At 37.7% G+C, this 24,848-nt stretch overlaps 5 protein-coding genes across 11 annotated transcripts in view; 2 read left to right on the top strand and 3 right to left on the bottom strand.

The window, feature by feature from the left end:
* The first annotated feature begins 5,634 nt into the window (after positions 1–5,634).
* IP3K1 (inositol-trisphosphate 3-kinase-like protein) lies at positions 5,635–14,332 on the top strand. 2 transcript variants are annotated; one of them, XM_018004386.2, is made up of 4 exons: positions 5,635–6,417; positions 11,592–11,732; positions 12,911–13,014; positions 13,090–14,332. In XM_018004386.2, the coding sequence occupies exons 1-4, from the start codon at positions 6,133–6,135 to the stop codon at positions 13,907–13,909; spliced, it is 1,350 nt and encodes a 449-aa protein (XP_017859875.1). In that variant the 5' UTR covers positions 5,635–6,132; the 3' UTR covers positions 13,910–14,332. The 2 variants fall into 2 exon arrangements, with proteins under 2 accessions (XP_017859875.1, XP_017859877.1); XM_018004388.2 differs by lacking the exon at positions 11,592–11,732.
* Positions 14,333–14,756: 424 nt separating this feature from the next.
* Positions 14,757–16,285, bottom strand: RPA2 (Replication protein A2). Of its 2 annotated transcripts, none has more exons than XM_018004391.2 (5): positions 16,013–16,285; positions 15,811–15,925; positions 15,695–15,756; positions 15,058–15,632; positions 14,757–14,982 (listed from the first exon to the last, which is right to left on the bottom strand). In XM_018004391.2, exons 2-5 carry the CDS (start codon positions 15,821–15,823, stop codon positions 14,904–14,906), a joined length of 729 nt encoding a protein of 242 aa, XP_017859880.1. In that variant the 5' UTR covers positions 15,824–15,925; positions 16,013–16,285; the 3' UTR covers positions 14,757–14,903. The 2 variants fall into 2 exon arrangements, with proteins under 2 accessions (XP_017859880.1, XP_089321859.1); XM_089465733.1 differs by having other exon boundaries at positions 16,017–16,285.
* A 105-nt stretch (positions 16,286–16,390) lies between these two features.
* On the top strand, positions 16,391–17,828 carry LOC108611643 (alpha-ketoglutarate-dependent dioxygenase alkB homolog 4). The gene is made up of 2 exons (XM_018004390.2): positions 16,391–17,348; positions 17,626–17,828. Exons 1-2 carry the CDS (start codon positions 16,624–16,626, stop codon positions 17,813–17,815), a joined length of 915 nt encoding a protein of 304 aa, XP_017859879.1. The 5' UTR covers positions 16,391–16,623; the 3' UTR covers positions 17,816–17,828.
* On the bottom strand, positions 17,818–20,172 carry LOC108611642 (uncharacterized). The gene is made up of 2 exons (XM_018004389.2): positions 18,781–20,172; positions 17,818–18,709 (listed from the first exon to the last, which is right to left on the bottom strand). The coding sequence occupies exons 1-2, from the start codon at positions 18,934–18,936 to the stop codon at positions 17,837–17,839; spliced, it is 1,029 nt and encodes a 342-aa protein (XP_017859878.1). The 5' UTR covers positions 18,937–20,172; the 3' UTR covers positions 17,818–17,836.
* Positions 20,173–22,833: 2,661 nt separating this feature from the next.
* Positions 22,834–24,848, bottom strand: part of nAChRalpha6 (nicotinic acetylcholine receptor alpha6) — a 133,080-nt gene continuing 131,065 nt past the window's right edge. For all 5 annotated transcript variants that reach the window (XM_089465727.1, XM_089465726.1, XM_089465725.1 and 2 more), the window contains 4 exons: positions 24,503–24,612; positions 24,222–24,436; positions 23,980–24,153; positions 22,834–23,379 (listed from right to left, as the gene is read on the bottom strand). In XM_089465727.1, coding sequence (XP_089321853.1) covers positions 23,295–23,379; positions 23,980–24,153; positions 24,222–24,436; positions 24,503–24,612 — 584 coding nt within the window. In that variant the 3' untranslated portion in view covers positions 22,834–23,294. The remainder of the gene's footprint in view (positions 23,380–23,979; positions 24,154–24,221; positions 24,437–24,502; positions 24,613–24,848) is intronic.

Here is a 24,848-nt window from a genome sequence, read left to right as displayed (position 1 = left end):
AAATCACAGTTCGCATTTATGTACTTCAGTTCGGGAAAATTCTATAATTTATTTAACTTAAATAGATTTTTGCTTAGGTTGAGTCTTGAAATTTGTATAAGAATTATTAAAAGCAAAAATTGAGTAGTAATTAAAAGTTAAATTTACGAAATTTTAGCACAAAAATTTCAAGATAATTTAAGCTTAAATTTAATTGAAAATGTTCACACTGTATGGAAAATATCTGCGAAATAAAATTCACAATATATTAGCATTTCAGTGATAAACAAACATGAAATAAGTATATATATATATATATAAATATATATGTATATGGATTTATAAATTTGAAATCTCAAATAAATCAAAAATAGACTTTGTGAATTTTAAAACACCAAATGTGGCAAACAAATGTAAACAATGATGGGGAAAATGTTTGTGCTCTTTATTTCAACAAAACGAATGTGTAGAATATGATCAAGTCAAATAGATTTATCATATTCCCATTCTTTTTCTCTAAATTCAATCTGTAGAGGAGAGAATGGGGCGTGGTTGACTCGATAAAGTATATTCACGACGATTATTAGAAACAAACAAGAGACGAAAAATCTGCCAATAGGGATCCCATATGCTTGCATATATTACATTACAATAATATACGATATACGTATATATACTGCATTGACTAGCCAATATATGTACATAGATTTGACAATTTCATTTGGCGCAAACTACGCATGCTCTTCTTGTCTTTTGCAATATAATTACTTTGAATTTGAAAATCGAGGCGGGAAATTTATGAGAAGCTGAAATCCTTTCAATAACTGAAACAGAAAAAAGTTCAAGAAATCAATATTGAAATTTCTATCAGATAGCAATTTAAACAGGAAAATGGGAAACATATGGGTTTAGCTATAATCAAATTATATGTATGTTTATCTCTTAAAATTCCGCTATAGCACACAATATTTATCCAAAAAGGTTCGCGGATATTTGTTAATATACATATTTTGTTTTACTTGTGCTCCCCCAAAAACCAAATTGTTTCTGGCGCCAGTGGAGTGTGCACACACACAAACACACACACGTCTCTCAGCTAGTGTCTACACAGCTATAAGGGGCGATTAACTATGCACACACACACAGGCACACACCTACGCCAGCAGCTGGATGCTCGCACAACAAAGCAAACATGTTAATGAGGCAACGTTTTATATTTTTTGCTGTGCTCTATGCAAAGCTTAATACTATTACGTCAGTAAAGTCATTGAATTATAAATTAATAACGAGCGCCATGTCAAAATTATAACAAACATTTTGTTCAGCTGTGCGTAACAGCAACAGCAACAACAACTCAAATTGTTTTAAGAGCCGGCGCGGAAGAGTTGTAGAACCGTCTCTTGCTACCTGAGCAAACTATTAAGCGAGAATTCAGTGTGAATTCGAATTAAAATTGGAATCGGAGAGCCGGAGTGCGATTGCGATTACGATTGCAGGTCCGTAAGCTACGATAAAGTCGCGAGATTAAAAGAAAAAAAAAAAATTGTCAAGTGACACGCAAGTGCGTCAATCACAACCGCAAATTTATATAAAAATTAAGAAAAAAATTATAAAAAAAAATGTTGAACGACAAGTAAGAACTGTTAGAGTCAGCGTGACGAAGCTTGAATACGCTTAAACAGCTCATACATATTTAGTTGGATTCCACTATACTGGATCCCCTGATATATGAAACTTCTTAGTGATGATATTTTATTACATATTTATATGTAATATGGTTTTAGCTAGTTATTCTGATTAAAATTCACATTAAATTATCCAATTAATACATACACAATTCTCCAAAAATCATATTTAATCATAATTCTTATATCGAATTTAGATTGGTTTTCAAAAGATTGTTACTTGGTAAAACAAGCGATTTACCAGTGGAAATTTTAGAAAATTCCTTAAAAATGTGACTATTTTAAATATTTCGGCTTCATAGTTCCTCATTAATCATTTCTCCCGCTCTTGGATGGCTAGCATTCATTGTCAACTAATTTGAATACCCTCAGCAAGGGTGTTCAGCAAACAAACGTCAAACGGAGCTGGAGCTTGGAGCTTGGAACTTGGAACTTGGCGCTTGAAGCGTGGAGCGTGGAGCATGGAGCTCTCTTCAACTGCGTCAGCGCTCTGCTTCTTTGTCTTTGGGTCTTTGTTTGTTTGGCGATGATGATGGTCAGTGAAGCGAGCAGAATGAGGCACTTTAGCTGCCAGAGCTCTGCCCTGGGGCCAGCCTCCAGTTACTCCCGCAGATCCCGTTGCTGATGATGCTGCTGCTGACGCTGCTGTTGATGATGATCATGACAGAGAAATGTCAGTAATCGTCGCCACCCCCGATGCCCCGCTCTCCCCAAGCCAGCCAGCCAGCCAGCCAACCCAAGTCTCTCCAAATGAAGCAAAAATTACGTTTGACGTCAGCAAACTTGAAGCTTGGGCATTTCTCGCGGACTTGCACAAAGCAAACGCTCATTCGTTCGGCTCGATGATTATTTGAGAACGGCATTCGAGCAAAAGATCTGGGAGATTTGATAGAGCTCGAATTAATAAAAATGCAGCCCCACAAAGTGCACTCGAATCGCATTTAGCATTCGGGCAGGTCTGGGGAGGCGATCGGAACAATCGGAAGGCGGGCACTCATGAGTGTTATGAATGAATTTGCCTCGCTTTGTGCCATGTCAAATATTCCAAGCCAATTGGCACTTTGAATACTCATTCAATTAATTGCTTAATCGTTCACTCGAACTCAAGCGTATTTCTGATATTCTGAATTTTGTATTGGTTCGGCCGTTCCACAAGTGGGTTCTCGATTTCAGCTTTTCAGATTAGTCACAGTCCTACATCAGTTCCCATGAACATTCATTCACCTACGTCAGTAAGAAACTGGGCTTGTGAAGCGAAGGTTGCCAACACATATAGACTAACTAACAAGTTATTGATGAGACTAAGTAACTATCTTCTTTTCTTTATATTTTATGGAAACCTTTTATTCTTCTTCCTGTATATATTGTAGTTCATTCATTTTATTTCAGACCCACCTAGGTGTTTTAAAGAATGATTAATTATTCTATAACAGTAATATTTTACTTTACATATATTCAAACTATGAAAGTATAATTTAAATTTATAAATTTGTAAAGTTTAATTATTACATATTTCATTTCTTAGTCCAGAACTTAAAGTATTTGACTTGAAATAATTATTTATTTTTATTATTATTTCTATTATTTATTTATTATTTTTATTTGTACGAGAAAGAGATTTAGAATATAGAAAGAAATAAATATAATTCATGATCCTATAATTTTTAATTTAAGTCATATTTTTTGGTCAAATTTAAAATGCAAGTTTGAACTAAATTGTTGTTGTTGTCGTTTTTTTTTATTTTTTTATTTAATCATTTGTTGAATATTATTTGCGATTTTCGTACCCATTAAATATAAGCTGATATTAACATTTTACCTCAAAAACTCCTACACGGTAACTCATTCGTTATTCTTATTATCGTTTGATAGAAGATAGGACTCAAATTGTAAGCATTTCCCATTAAAGCAAGACTTCACGAAATTTCGGGCCTTTGTGACTGAGTGCTTGCATCTACATATGTATACTCATTTCATATTTAATAGAGTTTCATAGAGATTATAATCTAGACACAAATCACTCGACGAGTAGTTTTCCATAAATCAGCACACAATATGGGAGCTACTAAAGCACTAACCTACTCTTATACATAAATATCTGTTTCAGTAAAGTATTTTCCCACATCTAAAGTATATATGATTTGCCTTTTTGTTTTTATTATTATTTGTTATTCTTAATTGTCAAGCCGCCTTATTATTTGCGTGTCCATTTTTAATTATAAGCCATTTAGACTAGCTTTTACGATTCCATATATAATAGCATTTAGTTTCGGTCACGTGTAGCTGTTAAATTTGTGCTGATTGCATTAGGAATACGCCACGTTGCAGCGCATATGGAAAGTTCAATGCATTCGAGGCGGGTTCTTCGAGTCTGGGGCCCCATACGCGACATTTACATATGCTATTGGCTACGCATAGCAATTGGGGCCTTCTCCTTCTGCGCCTCCCCCGTGTACTGGGAGTTCGGGTGGGGCTGGGACTGACGTATGTGGCTGCCATGTGGAGCATGCAACGATGTCGAAACTCAACTTGGGGTTTGTATGTCACTCAGCATATCTGACGTCTGGCGTCTGGCGTCTGACGTCCATTACGGCCCCCTTCGCCAGTTCTCGACTCCGGATCCGCCTCTATGTCCGACTCCGGGTTCCATAAATATGCGCATTTTGCACTCTCCCTTGCGTTGGCCATGAACCGAAGTGGCCTGCAGCAAGAAGACAAGAAAACAACAACAAAAGAAACAAAGACCTCAAGAAACTGGCGCAGATTTGGGATTGCGCTATTTGCATAATTCCCATACAGCCTCCATATGGAAGAAGGTTTACGTATGTCCATTAGCAATGCAGATGGCGTAGCCTCAGATGTGTACCAAGTACTCTACTCCCTCTTTAAAAGATCGGTTCAACAATTTGGATAAACAACTTCCAGACAGTTCAATGCCTGAATCTGACCTTAGTTGGCGCCATCTGGACGAGCTTGGGGCTTACGGGCTCTACATATCTTCGATATATCTTATCTAATTGCGACGTAAAGCCAACTACGCATCGCCGATAGTGGATAAGGTAAACATCATTATACAACTTTTTAAGCTATGCATTATTATCCCGGAATCTATAATATCAATTCAGCTTCATAAATCTGATTATCTCTCAGGCTGTCTTTCTATCTCGCTCTCTTTTCATATTTTCTCAACTTATATTGTTTATTATTCAATATATGAAAATTTTGTTTTTCTGGTGATAAAAAAATATGATGGTAAATATTTCCTTAAATAAGTTTGCTTGTTATGATTCCGTCCTTTAATTCTCTCAGATTCAGATTTCACGTTTTTTTCCTTCTCCCACTCCCCACTACTTCTTTCGCTCTTTCTCTCTCTGTCTCTTACTCTCCCCTTCTCTTTTATTTCACTCTCCCTATCTCTACCTCTCATTCAACTTTCCTTATAGTAGCCTGCTCTCTTCATAGTAATCTTCCCAATAAAGTTGTCAAAGGCGTAGTTTTTAAATGCGAATTTCTACACATAATCCCATGTATATATATGTACACATATATATATATATTCATACACATATATTTCATCAATAATATTGATTAGTAATCTGGTTTATTTCAATTTGAACGAGCCCCACCCTTCGCACATCCATACATATATAGTATAAGAATGTTAGCAGAGGCGCGCGCGTTAGTTTTGATTGCAGATAATCCTCCCTATAGAAATCATAATAACCCAATATTGCGCTGTCGCTCTCCCGACATCGATTCCTTATGCTGTATGACAGCAATCATCCTCGCTATGCACCAAATTTCTGTTTTTCCAACTTATAAAGCACTCTCTCAATCTAGTTTCTCTCTTCGCAGGCAGAGAGCGCTCAGCGCTGATCGAGCAGACGTTTTGCTGCGCCCGCTTGCTCCCCTTCAACTTGCTGCGCTCTGAGCGTGGCGCTCTAGTCTTTATTTGCGTTCGATGCCGATGCGTCGAGAGTCGTGAGTCGTGAGTCGCGAGTCGCGACGTCGCAGTCAATGAGCGAGCGCTGAGCTTTTGTACAAAACTGGCCGTCGTTTGGGTAAACCAGTTAGTCGGCCGACAGAGTAGCACGCGTGAACAGCTGAACGACGTTTCGTGTGAGCTGAATATCAATTGAAATTCAAACGGCTTTTTATTTTACAAAATACTTCGCACAGCGGGCACAAGAGTGAACTCACTCAAAAAATAAAATATAATTCAACAGAGCCGAAGCAGGAGCGTAGCCGGAGGCGAAGTGAAGTGCAGTGTGAGAAGCGCAGTAGATAAACGCAAATGCAGTGTGCTAATGTAATAGAGAACACAGCAAAATATATGCAAAAATAACAAATATCGGTTAAATAAAATATGCAAGTCTGTTGAGCATTGCGCTGAATAGAGTTACTTAAAGCGGGAGAGACAGAGTTCATAAGTTTTGTGCGACGGACAACTACATAGAACTCAAACCAAATGACTATGACTTCCACAGTGCTGCAGCGCCCCACAGCAACAGCAACAACGACAGTGGAAAAACAAGCTGCAAAAGCAACAGCAACAACAGCAAGAAAAAGTCGCTCCACCATGGCCTGGTCGCATGAGAAATTGCGCTTCTCATGCATCGACAACATTGGCCTGAAGCAGCTATGGAAGCTGATTGCATTGGATACAGCAACGCCGCCAGCCGAAAAGTCCGGCAATGTGGAGCACCAGCAGCCAAAAGCAACCAGCAACTGCAACAATAACACCAACACTGAGGTAAGTAAGCAAAAAGAAAGCTAGCAAGGGAGCAAAACAAAATCAAAAACGAAAATCGAGCAAAAAATAACAGTTGAGCATTAAGAGAGCTCATGACGTCAATTGGGCAGGGGCAATACACGGATGTAGAAAGCAAGGCAGGCAGAGAAAGTGACCCAAAGACGCAGCAAAACCCACAAGCCACCCCAGCCCACCCCTCGCGCACATGTCACATGACTAAGCCCATTCATTCCGTACAATATCTGGCATTATCTTAAGCACTTGTTGAAACAACTGTTCGGATTTGCTCCCGGCAGCTATGCGGCGTGCAAACAAGCACTGAAATTCCAGTAACCCACGTAACGTCAATTTGCATATGCCAAGAAAAAAAAAGCTAAACGAAATAAAGCCAAGCGCTAATTAAGACAACCAAGATCCGATCTTTCGTTAAGCTACAGTAAACGCTCGACAATTAAAGAAGAGGAATTTTTGAAATTCCGTCAACTTATTTGAATTATGTTGTATTTAGCGAATGTTGACTGTAGTCTCGTTATGCCACCATGGACTCCTCTCATATAGTCACATGTCTCTTGGCGACAACAAATCAATTCATTTTATTGAAAACAATTGAAAGGCTTTTATTCAACGTTGTTTCTCTCGTCCCTTTCAACTCTTTCAATATTTCTCTATATCGCACTTTTTTCATAGTATATATGTAATATACATATATGTATATTTACTCAATTTGTGAAGTGTTTCAAACATCTTTCATTACAATTTTGACAGCTGTTATTTAATCAACTGCAAACAAATCATTGCAACATACAGCAGTTTTTTTTCGAAAGCTTCAAATATTTCGCTCAGTGTACACTGCGCACTTGAATAATTTGAACAGAAGATTTAACTGTCAAGTGCAGCAGCCCACGCTGTCAGCAGCTGCTAAATTATTATCAGCTCCAGACTTTATACTTTATAAAAAATGTTATTATTAAAATTTCGTATATACACATTTTTGGCTTCGATCAAGGCTCGTGATAAGTGTTTTTTCTGTCTTCTTTTCAATAGCTTCGAGCTTGCCTTGTTCTCTGCGAAGGCTGTCTGTCTGTCGGGCACAGTAATATATAGAGTAAAGTTCAGGGCGAAACTTTGTATTTCATTTTGTCTTAGACGTCAACGCAATGCCGTAACTTAGGGATTACCCTGCTCCTTTCTTTGATGACGTGTTATTTAGTCACAGCTCGGCTTAGTTTTATTTTTTGGAATTTCGTTGTGAGTCATTAGTAAATTATTCATTTGTGCTTCAAAAGAAAAGAAATTAATCATAGTGAGTAAAAGTTAAAGTTGATTTTTATTAGCCCATTAGGTATTAAATTTCTGGCAAATTCATGTTTAAGCAAAGCAGATCTTTGATTTCCAGCTGTTTCCATGCCTTTTACACGTTGCTGTATACATTTTGAGTAGCTCACAGCAATTATGGCGTGATAACTGTTAAATTTTAACAGCTGCTTTCGGATATATACGATATCTTATATATGTGCTGGGAGAGCTTTATTATATTGGTCTGAAGTCGCAGGCAGTCGCGGGCCCTGCGCTCCTCTCGGGCCTCGTTTCCCATAACGCAACTACAATGCGTTATGTTTTATAGCCCAAAACTGGTTTCATATATATTTTTACTATATATTAAATATATATACATTATCCCTAAGTCCCTCCACGCAGACCCCTCCGTGGCTCGCAATGCATTGACGTCAATGCAAATCAATCGACTTGTGAATTCTGCCTGGCTTTTGTCTATCCTTCCCTCTCCCTCGCTCTATGCAGACACGCCGTCTTCGAGGGCTACGGCATCCCAGTTTATTGAATGTCAGGGTTGTGTTCTACTAATAAGCACAAAAAGGAGGCTATAACTGACTCACCTACACCTAAAGGCCTCCAAAGCCGGATCAATCGAAAGGAAAACTAGTTTTCAGTTCGAAAATTGGAACCTGTTGCCTCTTGCCCGAAGAGTCAAGTGCGAAGCGCTCCTCCCCGCTGTCTACAATGCTGATTATATGATGAAAAAGAAGACGAAAATGAAATCGAAGTTTTATTGCCAGAAAAATGATCGACTGGCAGATACCCAGTATTGAGCTATGTCACAGTATGCTGAATGATTCTAATTTGGAAATGAATGTGTGTGTTTTTTTTTTTTTAAATATTATTTACATACATACATATGTATATCAAGTAATACAGCTCGATTGAGAAGATATCAAACTCCGCTTATTGATCAGAGAACTGAATGGTTTGGTTTGCTTGCAACTCTTAACCTTTATATGCAACCCCTTTTCGATTCGGTACAGGGCATATAAATAACTAAAAGTTCAAGCTTGAAGTTTCGATTTGACAAATTCGGGCAGCTTGAATTTGTTTAATTTACAGCTTTGTTGGCTTTGACGTCACGCGCATAAATTTGCTCGTCGAAACGTTTTGTTTTATTTTATTTTAACCTTTTTTTCTGTCTGTTTTTGAGTTAACACGTTCGAAAAAACAATAATCTTAAGTAGTCATAAATAAACACTAGTATATCAGCGGCTTAGTTAAATACCGTCTAAATATAAATGAAAATCGGACGCGTTTTAAAACGCGCTTAAGTCGCGAGCGAGTCGCGTTGCAGTCGAGCGCAACGAAAAACAGCTTGGGAGCAAAATAATTGAAAATGCTGTAATTTTTGTTTACAATTGTGCTTTTCGCTTTTACTATATTGTGCATTATTACGCATTTGTGTGCGAATGTCAGGTCTAATTCACGTTGCGGTGGCTCGCTCAATTCATATTATAAACAAATTTCAATTCATCAACCACAAAAAAAAAAAAAAAAAAACGGTTATAGAAGAAATATATAATCAATTAAAAATCAGGTGAACATTTAATGAGTGCTCTTCTATGAAGGCTTGCGTTAATTTGTTGTTCTTAACTAAATTCGAAATTGGAACTAAAATACCGTTAGTGTGTACGTGCAAAAATGCAAAAACTTTAGCGTAGACTCCTGGCATACACAATAAATCACAGCAAATTGCATTTTAGACTACATGTAGTTACGTTTGTTCCAGTTGTCAATGAAAAGTATTAAAATAATAATAAAAATATAAAAATAGAACAAAACAGCAGCTGTCTGACGTCCGTCCACATATACGTTGCCATAATTAAATGTTGTCAACTATTACGATCCCTCTCTCTCTCTCACTCTCTCTAATTACCTCATGCCAGCTCTTTCTGTTGCATGCGGCTCGCTGTTAATATTCATAAAGGTCAGCTCTGTCCGGCAAATGCAATTGTTAGCGCACGCCTCGAGATCGAGGTGCCACGAATATTGGTTAATCGCATGCGATATTTATAGTAAAACAATATTGAAATTTAATTCAAATAAAATATTAGCTTTTGATTGGTTCATTCTTGGGTGATCATGGCTTCGTTTGAGTAGCTACTCAATGTATTTTATGTATGCCAATGTGGCCGAAATGAGTCCAGTTTCTAATGGATAGATAACTGTAACCCGAAGATACATTCCATATTTGCATATCAGATCAAAAAATACTGTTATATTCAATAGCAACTAACAGGTCTTAAGATTTGATATGCGATCGCAGCCAACTTCACAAGTATCAGCTTAACAGCTTCAGCTAACATAATAGATCGAAACTAACGGCTAACTCAGCAGACCCGATTGCAGCCAACTTAACGAACCTGACTTTTGTTGGCTTGAAGAGTTCGTGCATTTAACCTATTTGACTTGAACACCAACTTAATTTAATTAAAAAATAAACATGTTATTGTTTCAAAGTGGAAATCCCATTTAAATGCTCGCCACATATTTGCGAATAGCGCATATCAATATTTTTGCACCACTGTGCACATAGAAACCTAGCTATCTAAAGCCCAGCCACAAGCATTATCTTTATAGCAACGTTTAATACCCACCATGCATGTATAGGCACATATGTATATATATTTATGTATATATATTTTCAGTTATATCTTGATGTCAGTTAATGTGCCACAAATGCAAATTTGTTGAGCTTACGTGAAAAGTAATATATTACATATATTATATAATACAAATATTAAATATATATAACATATATATTCAAAGACACACTCATGTCAAGTCATTGCCACTAGGCGTGCTTGACTTATGCATTAAAGAGAACAACAGCAAAGACGCATTGCTATCGCAGCAACTGATAAGCGATAAGAGCTGGCACTGACAATAGATAAGATTTGCCCGCGCCCAAAGCCTGGCAGCTGGCTATATAAAGATGCTGTGGATAAACAGTTAGTTAGTTGAATTAATTAAAACATTTCGAGTTGGGACTCGCAATTAGTTATAGCCAAACAGCTTTGGAGCATAGAGCTCAATTTATGGATACGAAACAGCAGCAACGACAACGACAACGACAACGACAACGAAAATAAGAACAACAACAAGTTGGATAAATACATGCGACTTTGCATACTAAGTACCTCATTAGGGGGCACGTTGAGGAGCCACACACATCGATCAAATGGCATGAGCATTGAAATGGGCCCCCAGTTCAGGCCGAAAGATCCATAAAGAATAAACGAGCCGTTTTATAAGCCATATACGAAGCGAAGGCAGCGTAAACAAAATAGAATTTTTTGCACTTTGCTGTTGCATTTTGATTGTATAATTAATCGGGTTTGCTTTTTGTTTTTTATTATTTTTACATTTTTAGATGCTAATGCCTCTGAGTCACAGGCCTTTGCATTCCAATGTCGTTTGATCGACTGAATTAAGGGGTATCTCAGGATCAAGACAATCATCGATTGCTACTAGAGAATACAATTGCTTAGCAGGTACCTCGAACTATAGGGCATGTCGAGCACTGCTGCGTTCTCAAATAAATCCAAGAAGCTGGTTTAGATTGATTTAGATTTATTTAGATTGCATAGGGGCCGTCGTTAGCTTTCCGCCCGATTCTGATAATTAGTAGTGGGAATGGAAATTGAGACAGATTCTGAAAACTGTGCTGGGTATCTGCCCGCATAGGCAACTCCATTGAAACGCCCTTGTGTTTTGTTTTGCTTTCATTTGTTTGTTTGCCCTGCGTGCCGAGTTCGCGCAGTGACTGACGCACTGACGTCAAAATCTATATAGTCGCTACAAGTATGTATATATATGTTTCTATTCTACAGCGCCTAGCCATAGCCTACGATAACTGCGACAGCTTGGCCGACTATTTGAGCCTGCAAAGAGGAGTCGCTCAGGCCCGACTCGTGGAGCCATCGATGCCCACGACACAGCAGCACACGTCGCTGCTCAAGTTCTTGGCCATTGTAAGTACCAGTTCGTTAGGCAGAGGTCTGGGGTGGGGCTACATACGTATGTATATGCGGTGTTATGAACGTTTATGATAATCGCCGATGATAAAAGCAAACACACTTCCTGCTTGCAACCTCAGACAATAAGCGAGCAATTGTTGCCCGCTTCTTTCTGCATTAATTTCGCGTTACGAAAATATAAACAAAAAGTATTTACGCCCCATATAGTATAATAAAATGTTGTTTGTTTTGTTTTCTTTGATATATAGAAAAGAAATATGAATGATTGAAACCAGTTTCGCCGAGAAACAAAATCAAAATCAAAAACAAAAATCATCTTCAATTTCTTCGGCTCTGTCGCTGGGGCGAGATATCACGACAAGCATGAAATGAATTTTTACCTTTTCATATTTTGTATCTTATTTAATGAGTTTCCTTTCGCGTTATCTGAAGGTTTTTGCACCCTTGGGCCACAATTGGGCATATGAACTCCGAAACTCTGTTTGGAATTCGCTAAATTCGATTTCAATCAATTATATGGCTCCATTGTGCCATTCGACTCGCACTTAATGTAATATCCGCAAATTACGTTTACAGATAAGTGGTAATACGCTCTCTGATATTAGCATTCAATTGGGAATAAGTTGGGTTTTCATTTTCATTCATTTACTGTTCCGCGTTCCTTTATAGCTTGGGTATTATTTACATCTTCATTTTCTACGAGTTTGTTTCTGTCTCTCGCAATTTCACAATTTTATTTTTGGATTGTTATCGCAAGAGGTTTGGTCTATTACGCCTCGGCACCTGTGTTCTTAAGATACCAAATTTTAATGGCATGGATAATATAATATTCAAATAAAAACAGAATAAGAGCATATTTCTCTTTCTCACTCTCGATTCTTGTATTTCTACTCTATTGCCCTTTACTCCATCCATTTTCTATCAGAACTTTTCTGTTCTATTGACCTTTCTACCCTTTCTATACCTCTCTTTCCTTTCTTTATTCACTATATGTTCCCGCTCACCTTCTCGCTCTATCACCTATTCACCTTTACTCCTTCGCTCAGACTTTTCCACTCTCTCTCTCTCCCTCTCATCTACTATTTTAAACTTAGTTATAGACATATTTAAGGGGGGTTTTCCCATCACCTATTGTTACTAAATACAGTTTCCCACCTCTTGTTGTTTTTTAGAACGCTTTGGAACTGAGCGCCCCTGCCACACCCTTGCTGCTGGAACAGCAACAGACGCAATCCAAACCGCACGGCTGGATGCAGCTCTCCGGTCATCCCGAGAGGTAAGCAACGCAACTGAAATGCTGCTCTCATAGCAAAGCCTAACAAATCTCTGTCTTCCTTTCACCCCCATTTAGCATCGTGCCTACCTCGTCGGGCATTGTGCGCAAGCGGATCGCTGGCATCGAGGACAGCGAGGTGTTGGCCTATCAGCAGATCTCGCAGGAGCCGAAGACCTCACAGATTGTACCCGCCTACTTTGGATTGCGGGAGCTGCAGGGACAGCACTACATCGAGCTGCAGGATCTGCTGGCCGGCTTCAAGGATCCGTGTGTGATGGACATTAAGCTCGGTAGTCGCACCTTTCTCGAATCGGAGGTCAGCAATCAGACGCTGCGTCCGGATTTGTATCAGAAAATGATCGCCGTGGACGCCAGTGCACCGACGTCTGCAGAGCACGAAGCTCAGGCTGTTACTAAGCTGCGGTACATGCTCTTCCGCGAGTCGTTGTCTTCGTCGCACACCAAAGGATTCCGCATTGAGGCGCTGCGACTGCGTGGACGCGCACCTCTGAAGGATCTCAAGACGTGCCGCAGCAGCGAGCAAATCTCACAGACTATCGAGCAGTTCCTTGCCGCACGCAGATCCGTGCAAAAGGAACTGCTCAAACGGTTGAAGCACATGCGCCTGGTCATCGAACAGTCCGCATTCTTCAACCGCCATGAAATAATTGGTTCTAGTTTGTTCATCGTCTACGACGACCATCGCATGGGCGCTTGGCTCATTGACTTTGCCAAGTCCCGGCAGCTGCCACCACACCTGTGCGTCAATCATCGCAGTCCCTGGCAGCCAGGCAACCGGGAGGAGGGTCTACTCCACGGCATGGATGAGCTGATCCACGCCTTCGAGGAGGTCTATGCGCGCAGCAGTAGTCATCGCAGCTGCTTGAAAATCTGAGCAATGAGCTCCCTGTTTCAGCGTGCTCCACTTGCTACGCATTTGCCCACAGCCACGCCCACCTACAGGCACATAAGACTGATTTGCATGTCGCCCAGAAAGAGGAAGAGGATAAGAAGAGCAGAAGGCCTTCACTGCACGCGACGCATTTTAACTATTTTCCATATTGGAAGCAAACGATAAGCGCCAGATCTATCTATACATCAAATTTACATATATGTATATACTATATAGACTATAGTATGTATATAGAGAGAACGATTAGTATTGAGCACCAAGCAGCATTTTGTTTGATTGAAAAACAGGTTTAACTTGATTAAGTATTTAAATTTAAGAGAGCAAGAGAGAGTAAAAATGTATCCACTGTAATAAAAAGAAAATCTCATGATAAAATAAGATAAAACATCAAAAAGAATATAAAAATTGTCTTTTACTATATATATAATATATATTCTTTGGGCTCTTACAAGCGATCGCTAAAAAATTTGCATCTAGCAATTACTGCTTTCATCAATGTGCTATCAAACTCACTTTTTACTGTGGAAATTGAATTAGAGATCAGTCTTTTCCTTTCGGTCAGTGCTCTCAGCTAGGTAAAATATGGGATGAACTTTAAAATATTCTATTCAAACAAAGTTTGTTATATATAGCAAAATTTTAGCTCACTGCGGAACTAAAATTGATTTCCTTGAATATCATTACGAGCACTGAATTATGAACAGTCCGAGTATATTTATCGTGGATTGCTACGTGTTTCAATTCATAAAATAGTATGTTAAAATGATTTGGAAATTCAATGAGATTTAATCGAATTGAAGAAATAAATCAAATATTGAATTATGCAGGGTATGATCATATATTATATTTCAAAATTAGATTCTTAATATCTTACAAATTTGAATAAGTAGAGGAATTAATAGGCTTACAAAACTATATTTTAAAATAAGTTGTTGCTTTTTCGATTGTTGTACAAGTTTATGCTCAAGCTGGATATCTACATGGTGCATATAAAATGATCTGGATCGATGCTGGAGTAAATATGTCCCTCGGATATCATGAAGTCCAAAATGTTGCTATGGGGGAAGATGAAGACATAAACATAGATTATATGGAATGAGGGATTCAAGAGTTGATACGATGACACTCACTTCAGTTCAGTTTGACTTATATGCGAGAACTTGGCTTTGAGTTCTCGTCGATTGATGCCTTCCTCGGAACAGTTGCTCTTGATGGCCTGGAAGACAGCCAGCTGCTTGCTGTCCAGGCCAGCGACAATAGCATTGCTCTGGCTTGCTGACACATTGCTCATGGTCGAATCGCTTGGAGCTTGTGATGAATTACCCTTAACATGATATTCCTCGGCCTTGTAGCGGGAGTGCAAAGCCTCCAGTACGTGGGTGCACACTTCATTGGGATCCAGCACGTTGATCAGCTTAAAGACCATCAAAACCTTTTGACCCGCCTGCGGACGTACTGAGCCATAGATCTTTACATAGTTATTGATCATGACATCGGGTGCTTTGATCGCATCGCCTTCTTCTAGCCAGTAGTGTGCATCGATGCGTCCACTGTGGTCCTCCAAGGTGTACGTAATCTTCGTCGAAGATGTCTCCACATTCCTCACAATGCCCACAACACAGACCAAGGCGTATGTAACATCGAACATCTTGAAGTTGCCCTCGGGCGAATCGAGTATTTGTTTCACCAGCAAAGAAATGATTCCCTGAACAGCACCAGATTCAGTATATCTGTGTATCTTAAATTAAACCAAAATATTGAACTCACCTCGCCGGAAGACTCTTTTGTGGCACCCGCTGTGGCCGTTTGTGTGCCATTGAAATCACCAACTAAACAAATAAAGTACATTAAAAATATTTCAATAACTACGAGCAACAACTTACATGAATCATTCATTTTATTAATTGAGTCTGAAATTTTTTAGAGGACAGAAATTCACTGAACCACACAAGCAACAAAACGCGCCAAATATTAATGGAAGGCAGACACACGTCACGACTGGTTGGACATGCATACGATAGTAACGATTTGCGGAATAACTAATAAGTACCTTACATGGGAATAAGATCTCTTACATATACATACATACACATATACATTAATTATGACTCATGTTGAAAATATTATTGCATTTTTATTAAGAAATCATTTAACCTGCCAGATTCGTAACTTAAGACCTTTTTGTTTGCCTAAATACTTTTCACAGTATGTTAAAGTAAGCTATGTAGTTGAATGCTTAGAATATCCCCGAATAGATAAAAGACTTTAGAACCATGAAATTGAATATTTTAACAACTGATAACTTAAGGGAACAATTGTGAAATAAAATATTTATTGTTTACTATATCGCTTAAGCGATGAATACTAATAGTTACGAGTATTTACTGCTGGGCGCTGCCAACTTTGTCCAAACATTTAAATTATCTGTGTTAAGTGTAAATCGTTTTATACATATGTGTGTACGTATATTAAATTGTTGCTGCAAGGGAATAGGCAATTTCATAGGTTTTTCAATATATCAAAATTATCCTCTATCAAATGCTCCCGCTCTATCCACCAGCGGACTGTCATGCCTGAGAGTGGTTGTGTCGTGTATCGCGTATGCCAGAGTTGCCAGCTCGTTTTAAAGAACACCTGTTTATAAATTCATCAGTTGGTATTCAATGCAATTTGGATTCTGAGTTTGTGCACATAAAATGAACACGCTGCGTCCTTGCGGCTGCAAAGGTGTTCGGACCTGTCTCACTTGTGAGCAGAACTTCAATATCGAAAAACCTTCCGTCCAGCAGCAGTTTCAACAGCTTGAATCTTGGTCCTATTGCACAAAATGCGAAGCTTTTTACCCCGGCTGGGATACGCAGGCAGTGCAGGCAGCCCATTCAGATCACACTTTGACAGACAGCTTGGCGTTGCCTGGCATATACGTGCAGGAGCAGTTTCTGTCAGCTGCCGAAGGAAAACAGCTCATAGCGGATCTGGATGACCTGCCTTGGGATATTTCCCAAAGTGGGCGACGCAAACAGAACTATGGTCCGAAAACCAACTTTAAGAAGCGTCGCCTGCAACTGGGCTCCTTTCAGGGATTCCCTGCTGCCACTCGCTATGTGCAACAGCGTTTCGAGTCAGTTCCATTGCTGCGCGACTTTCAGACTATCGAACAATGCTCGCTGGAGTATGAGCCCAGCAAGGGAGCCAGCATAGATCCTCACGTAGACGATTGCTGGATTTGGGGCGAGCGGGTGGTGACAGTCAATTGTCTCGGAGATGCAGTGCTCACCTTAAATCTCTACGATCAGAAGCTGGCTGGCAAATATAATTTGGACCTGGTGCCGGACTACGAAAATCATCTGCTAGAGCCGCTTTTAACGCAGGAACAGCTGGCTGCCTATAAGGGCAAGGTGCTACGCATTCCCATGAATAAGTGAGTGGCTATATCCGTATACATCTTTACAGATCATATCTGATTTAGTTGAGTATATAGACCATCATATAGTCGAGACTCTATATGGTCATCTCTTTTCATCAGGTAAAGCATTGTTTTTTTCTGTGCAGTCTTTGCATAAATTATATGTATATTTACAAGTTAAGCTGAGAACATGTTTGTAGACTAGACTAGAATATATTGTATTAGCAATGTAAATGCAAAATAGAATACCTAATTAATTAAGCTTCCCTGCTTTCTTCTTTTCTTTTTACAGCCTCTCCTTAATCGTGCTTTATGGACCTGCTCGATATCAATTTGAGCACTCGGTCCTGCGAGAGGATGTGACCGAGCGCAGGGTCTGCATTGCCTATCGAGAGTTCACGCCCATGTATATCGATGGCATAGATAAAGATAAAGGTCAGTTGGTAAGAGATAATGTAAACTGGACAATTAAAAGTAATTGAAGTTGAAACCAAAGTTGAGATTTATTTATGGTCATCGATGCCGAGTTCAGTTAGCTTCTGTTGTTGCGCTGGTCGATAGTCGAGCAGGGCAACCTGGGCGGGCAGCTGGACGCCGTGCATCCGTTTTAAATGCGCACGCAAATTGCTGCTGGTGCTGAAGCTATTCAAGCAAACAACACATTGGTGGCTATTCGCATGCTTGGCGCGGATGTGGGCATTCAGGTCTTTCACCTTGACAAACGCTGTTGTGCAATATTTGCACACATGCGACCGTCGCACGTGGGTCTTTAGGAACTGCTGCGAGGCATATGCCAAAGGACAATATTTGCACTTGTATATGGCCTGACTGCCACTTGGTTCGGTGTCCAGCAGACGGTTGGTCTCATTGTACTCGTCTAGATTGTCATGCTTAAGTTCTACGGCTGCATAATCGAGGGTGCGCAGTTCGTAGCTGGAGAAATGGGAGAACTGATTCGACATGCTGTCGTGCTGTTGCACATCTAGCTCAGTAGCGGGCAAAAATTCCGAAACAATCAACGAATCCTCGTTGGCCAAACGCTGAGAGGGCCGTCGCTCCAAAAGAATATGCTGCTCTAACTCTTGCACTGGCCCCTGTTGCTGCAGCTGCTGTTGCTCCAGCTCTAGCTCCTGTTCAAGTTCAAGCTCAAGGTCTTGATGCTGATCTAGCGGATGATGCTCCTCCTCCGTCAGCTGCATATCCTCCTCCATCTCCAGCTCCAATTGCTCCTTTTCCATTTGTGCTTCGTTGTAGAGCTGCCGCAGCTGTTGGTTGGCTATCATCAGTTTGCTAAAGTACGCAAAATGAGCTAAACTCTCCTCGAGGCATGCTCTGCATATCATGGGTAGCTCTGTGGATAAATCCAGTGAGATGTGCTGCAAGTTTGAAAGAATGAGTATGTAAATATAATTTTATATATATCTCCTTTAGGTCATGTGCAACCTACAAACATAGCCTCCATTATTTCACATATTGTATGCTCCTCATCTTCGGATTCCGCTTCGCTTGTTTGACCCGCTGTTACTACTTTATGCTGGGTTATGTCTACTTCCGCATTATCTACAAAGCAAATGCGGCACAATTTGCGTAGATCTATGTTCATATCTTTTACTTTTATATCAACTATTTAAAATTATTGATTCTTGTGGCAATGAAAACAAATTTTTTGTCAGGCTATGTCCAATCAGCTGTTTGACCAGGGCTGCAAAAAACAGTACGTGCAAAGTGCGTACTGTTAACATCCCTGTTATTCAGTGCTGTTAAATAACTCTGATAAAGTTACAAACAGTTACAGTTCTACAGTTTGTAATCTGCTTATGGCAAACCCCATTTTTTTGTTCTTAAACATGTATACTTCCTTGTAACCTTTCTGTGTGTATATTGCCACTATTGCATCTAGTATATACTTACATATTTATGTTCACATATTTATGCCATTTCCCGAATAAATATCAACAAAATTAGTTTCTGTTTTCAAAATAAATTTTATTCAGTTTTTTCTTACTTCTTTTTTTGTTTTTTGTATGTTTTGTCGCATTCATTTCTCTCGATTTGTTTAAAGGTAATTTACTATTTAAATAATTTAATTCCGTTACTGCTTACAATTAATTATTATCGTCAATGTGACGAAAGTTATTTGTCTGTCAATAATTCTTATCGACAACAGACTTTTTTTTTAATTTTGGTTTTACTAATTTTTTTTTGTTTTTTCTTTCTTTTTTGGCTTTTAATCTTTATTTCAATTTGCGGTAACGATTTATTTTTATAATTATGCAATTAACTATTTAAATTGAATTTGTAGTTTTTTGTTGTTTGGGATATTATTTCTGTGTTTTTATTTGGCTTGTTATTGATAGGCGTTGGGATTTTTTTAACGGTCTTTGTTTTGGTGAGATTTAGTGCATAACATTTGCAGTGTTAGCCATGCTTTTTATTTGAAATTTAAATGCTAATTATTAAGTACACATTTTGTTTTAAATGTAAATGTAAACCGATTTTTTGGGACTTTAGTGTTTTTTTTTTTTTTAAGTTCAAGTTTTTAGATGCATAGATATGCAACAAAATGTATTTGCAATAAAAAAGTAAAACTGAATTGTTGAATTTTTTCGAGCTGCATTTTATTTAGAATAAGACGAATGTGTGTGTGTGTGTTGTGGGTATGTATGTGTGTGTGTGGGTGTGCCAACCTTTTTGTTTTTAGGTAGTTGAAGCATTTAGTCAAACTCTCTGATCAGAATTATTAGCAAGTAGACTTTTCGCTTTGTTTTTCTTTTCATGTCTTTATAACTTTTAGCAAATGATATCATTTTATTCATATTTTGACTTTTAACTACATTTTGCCGCGTGAAATGTGTTTTTGTTATTTATTTTATTAACGTATTACTTTTTGCTGTAATATTAAATTCGTTTTTTTTTTGTTTTTTTTTTTTTTTTTGTTTTTCATTAATGTTAGCCCTCTCCTAATGTAGGACGCTTATTTTATAGTTTATTTTAAATCTTTTGTTTCTTTTTTATTCTTTTGTTCTTGTTTTTTCTTTTTTGTATTCTTTGTTTGCCTAGTTAATGCTATAGTATTATACATACATGTAGACTTCAATCTTTTAAAGAGTGTAGAAAACGGTTTTTGCTTTGTTAAAATAGCTTCTTTTTATCAAAAAGACATACATATATATAGAGTTATATATATAGATAGTAAATCTAATTATGCGCCTAGTTGCTCGAAGCTAAGCACTAAATTAATAATTTATATAAAAAAATTATATACTAATTCCAATTGAATTACATTGCTAATTGCGCGAATCACAAAAAAGGAAAGGGTCTTCGAAACGTCAAATAAGTGGAACTTAATTCTCTTTCATTGTTTCATTGTTCGCTAAACAACCTCAAAGGGACAGAACAGTTAGTAAAAAATTAAATTATATCAAACCAAAACAATGAAAGCGACTGCCCTCTTGTACATATATATCTTTCAGATCTTAAGTTCAGCTCACACTTCAGAGTGTGCGTAGATGCGTGTGGGTGTGTATGTGAATGTGTGGGTGTCTTGGATTAATAATAATACTTGCCCCGCCTTGCAGTCGAGGGACTTGAAATTTGCGTGTGTGGGTACACACTATATGGTGTTAAGGTTTTTTGGATCCTTTGGGAATTACTATACCTTTTAGAATATAAATAACTATCAAAAGTCAGATTTGGATGCTTGTGTGTAGCAGATAAAAGTAGGCTATAATTAAAATCATTGAAGAAATCGAAATAAGTAAGCAAATCGGGAATTACTACATTCCTGATAATATTATCGCAATTGATAATAATCAGGATGGAGCTTTGTTGTCGCTCAGTTGATTGCCTTCGACTCTGTGAGAGAACTAACTGTAGCTGTCGGGTGGGTTTAACATAAGCACAGATCGGAGCTGGTTGTATGTGGGATATATAGCGAGTATGTGCGAGTTCATACGGCAGTGTTTACGAGACATATGCATGAACATGTGTAACAAGGAGGTAGGTTTTTTTTTGCTTTAAATATATATTTCATTGTTTTAGTAGTGTGTAGAAAAGGTTTTTCTTATAGGTGGGTTTCTGAAAAGTTTTACAATCTGGGAGCGTATTTTGTTTATACCGTAAATATCACTGTTTCGCTTGAAAGTTAAAACAAAGTTTTTGGCTAGGGTATGTGGAGGAAAATCAATATAATTACGAAAATTTCCAACAAAATTGTGTTGTAGATGTTGTTGTAGTTTCAGTAGTCATTGGTTGGTTGTGTTTTCTTTGCTTTCAGGGATTTGTTTGCAGTTGTTGCTTTTGTTTTATTAAAAATATATCTGTATACGAGTTATGCGGTGATATATTTGTCATAAAATATATATACACCTGCATTTATTAATTTATATATATATATTTACTGCTCATTTCATTTGTATTGCTAGACTTTGTTTTCTGTCTGTGTTTTATTTGACTAATTTTCGTCTTTTGCATTTAATTAATTGGTGACTATAACGTGTGTGTGTGTGTGTTTTGTTTTGTTTTGTTTGCTTTTAGTTATTAGTTTTAGTATTTTTCAATTGGCTACAACATTATCAACAATAAATTTTCTAAAAACAGCGTTTGTTCAATGAACATATTCTCAAAGTATTTGTTCTGTTTAAATTTACATATTTATTTCAGTATTTTTGTTGTTGTTTTACTTTCTTATTTTTGTATGTGTGTTATTTAACTATATCATATTTCATGTTTATGTTTATATATATTCCTTATTATGTGTCAGTTTGTTACTATTTACGCCCCACCTAAATGCTATCCCAACCACAGAACTTATAGTATACACGCTCAGTAAAAAACTGTTTTTTAAATAAACGAAAAAGCGTACAAATTGAATTGAAATTAATTAAACTTGTGTTTTTCTGTCATTTAAAGGGGAAAAATAAAAAATATATTTAATACTTCTAGTAAACTTAATAAATGTTTTAAAATATTGCCAACATATTTGTAATTAAAATGAAAAATCTATATTTCAAATATAACCGAATTTAAATCAAATTAAAAGATTGCCTAAGGAACGTATAAAGTTAAGCCAAGAAATTATAGCATAGTTTGGTCCACAAGTTGAAAACTATTTCGAACAGATAAATAATTGATGGAAAAAAGGATTCGTAAAGTCCATTTCAGAATATTTAACACTGTTTCCCTTGGTTTATATGTTTTACTCAATTAAGTCCTTGAGAGTGTGTGTTTGTGTTTTAAATACATATCTAATGTCTCATAGGAACAATCTCTCTTATATACATACATATAATGTATTCACTTCTCCTTTTGTTTGTGTATTTTTGTGTGTGTGTATCTGTGTGTGTGTGTAGACTCACATACATAATTTATAACAACTCAGCATAATTAACTTATATGTTTTTCACATACACATACACACCGTGTGTGTGTGCGAGCTTAATTGCAAAATCCATTTTGTCCTTTTTTCTCCGAAATTTTTATTGCTATTACTATGCAAATGTTTTTGTTTTTTGTTTCTTTTCTTGTAATTTTAACCTAGACATTTAGCTTCATTTTCTTCTTCTTATTTTTGTTGTACGGCAGTAATTTTTGCTTTGTTTTTTTGTTTTTGTTTTTTTTTTTTTTTTGTTTTGTCGGTTTTCTTCATCATAAAATAATTCTTCTTTTCCTTTGAATACACAACAATTTCTGTGTGTATGTGTTTGCGTGTGTGTATTTGTTTTCCCTTTCTCTCGCATTTGTCTTCTTTTCCTTTTCTTACACATTGACTTAAAAATGTAATTAACAATTTTTTTTTTTAAATTTTGTTTTTTTTTTTTTTTGCGAAGCAGCTTCTCTAGTTGTTTTGAAAATGAACTTAACTAGACATCTACTCATTTACTGTAGATGTATATGTCTGTGTGTGTTTGCATGTTTTCGTTTGTGTGTTTGTGTAGCTTAACGTGTCTAAATTGAGCGGCCTTATTGCACGATTATATGTGGAGCTGAGAGCAACACGGTTACCGTCGCAATAATCGTAAAGAGCGTAAAAACAATTAAACAAAATCTGTGAAGTAGAAGAAAGGCAAGAAGATTAAGTGCGGTTACACAAAGAACATACAAAAATCATGTAGTATATTGTAATTATGTATGCATATATGTATATCCACAGTACATACACATTCCCACATGTACATAACTTTCCCCATCTACGAAATAGCCGCAACAGCCACGCTTGTATATTAAAGCCACGTGTTGTGATTGTGTGTGCCTAAGTGTGTGGGTATGTGTGCGTAAATGCATATACATATATGCTTCGTATATGCTAGAGCAAATAACCGGAAGTTGTGTGGCCATGTGGCTGTTGCCTTAATTGTTTGATTTAGTAGAGCGCCAGGGAGTTCTTACTAACCGCACTGTTTGCAGTCATTGTTAGTTATTCACCAGATTTAAGCTAGTCTGTATATTCAACTGGTCAGTGAGGTCAGTTCGCATAGGCCTAATCACACATTTTCACAAGGTCGTGCGTGAATATCAATGTGAATGAATAATCGACTATCTAGTTAAACTTTAGTCAAGGGATATTTTTGGATTGAAGTTAATTGATGGAGATGAGCTCCTATTCAGACTTCACATTGGGGCAACCGATCATTTTTCGATATCTTACCTATCCACAACCATTGCAGCGAATTTCCAATCGCTTATCAATTCCGCTTCGTCGTCAGCTTTGCGCATGCGCGCGGTTATAAATTGCAATTCTTTAAGAATTAAGTGTAAATCTTTGTGATTGCAGCCTATTGCAGTGTGATGCTCCTCCACCGTCGTGGGTCGGCCAAAGCTACTGCATTAGCGATAACAAGAAAATCGATAAACATGCGATAAGTGTAACGGGCGAATAGCGATACTTACGCCGATGAACCGATAGCGGTTTGTGAGCCCGATATTGTATGACGAAAATCGTCATCGATGTCAAGGACATTGGCGAGTAACGATTTGGAAGAACGTTCCTTTAATTCCAGTTCTTTCATGCGATTGCTTAATAATATTGATTTGCGCGTGATCTTGCGACCAGGCCGGCCCATGCGCAATATCCAGGGCAGCCATTGTAGGAAAACGGATTTGATCTGACAGACGAAAAAGTCGTTGTGCATTTCTTGCAAGTTTTCTACACGTCTGCATATGTGACTTACCCACGGTGGCATCTCGTGTATATCCGCTGTACGATGATGATAGTTAAGCACCACAACCGTTAGCACCACAGACGATGCAACCATGAACATGATGCAGTTGAAGTATGTGCCTAAATATCATATACACCAACATCAAAACAAGAACAAAAAATAAAGAAAAAATTGTATATACAATATTAGTATTATTCGAACCATGGGCCTGCAAAAATTATTGCGCAACACTAAGAACAGAAGCTTGAAAAATAATAATTTACAAAAAACAGCATTTACATTACGTTAGTTAGTTTCGTACTATCATGATAAATAATACGAGAGTATTTACAATTTGAGTGTGTGTCAAACAAAT

Source organism: Drosophila arizonae, chromosome 3 (assembly GCF_054131065.1).
Source record: "Drosophila arizonae isolate 15081-1271.41 chromosome 3, UAZ_ARI_1.0, whole genome shotgun sequence".
NCBI classification, from domain to species: Eukaryota; Metazoa; Arthropoda; class Insecta; order Diptera; family Drosophilidae; genus Drosophila; species Drosophila arizonae.
The sequence above is the reverse complement of the archived record's forward strand: the minus strand, read 5'-3'. Positions and strand labels throughout refer to the sequence as shown.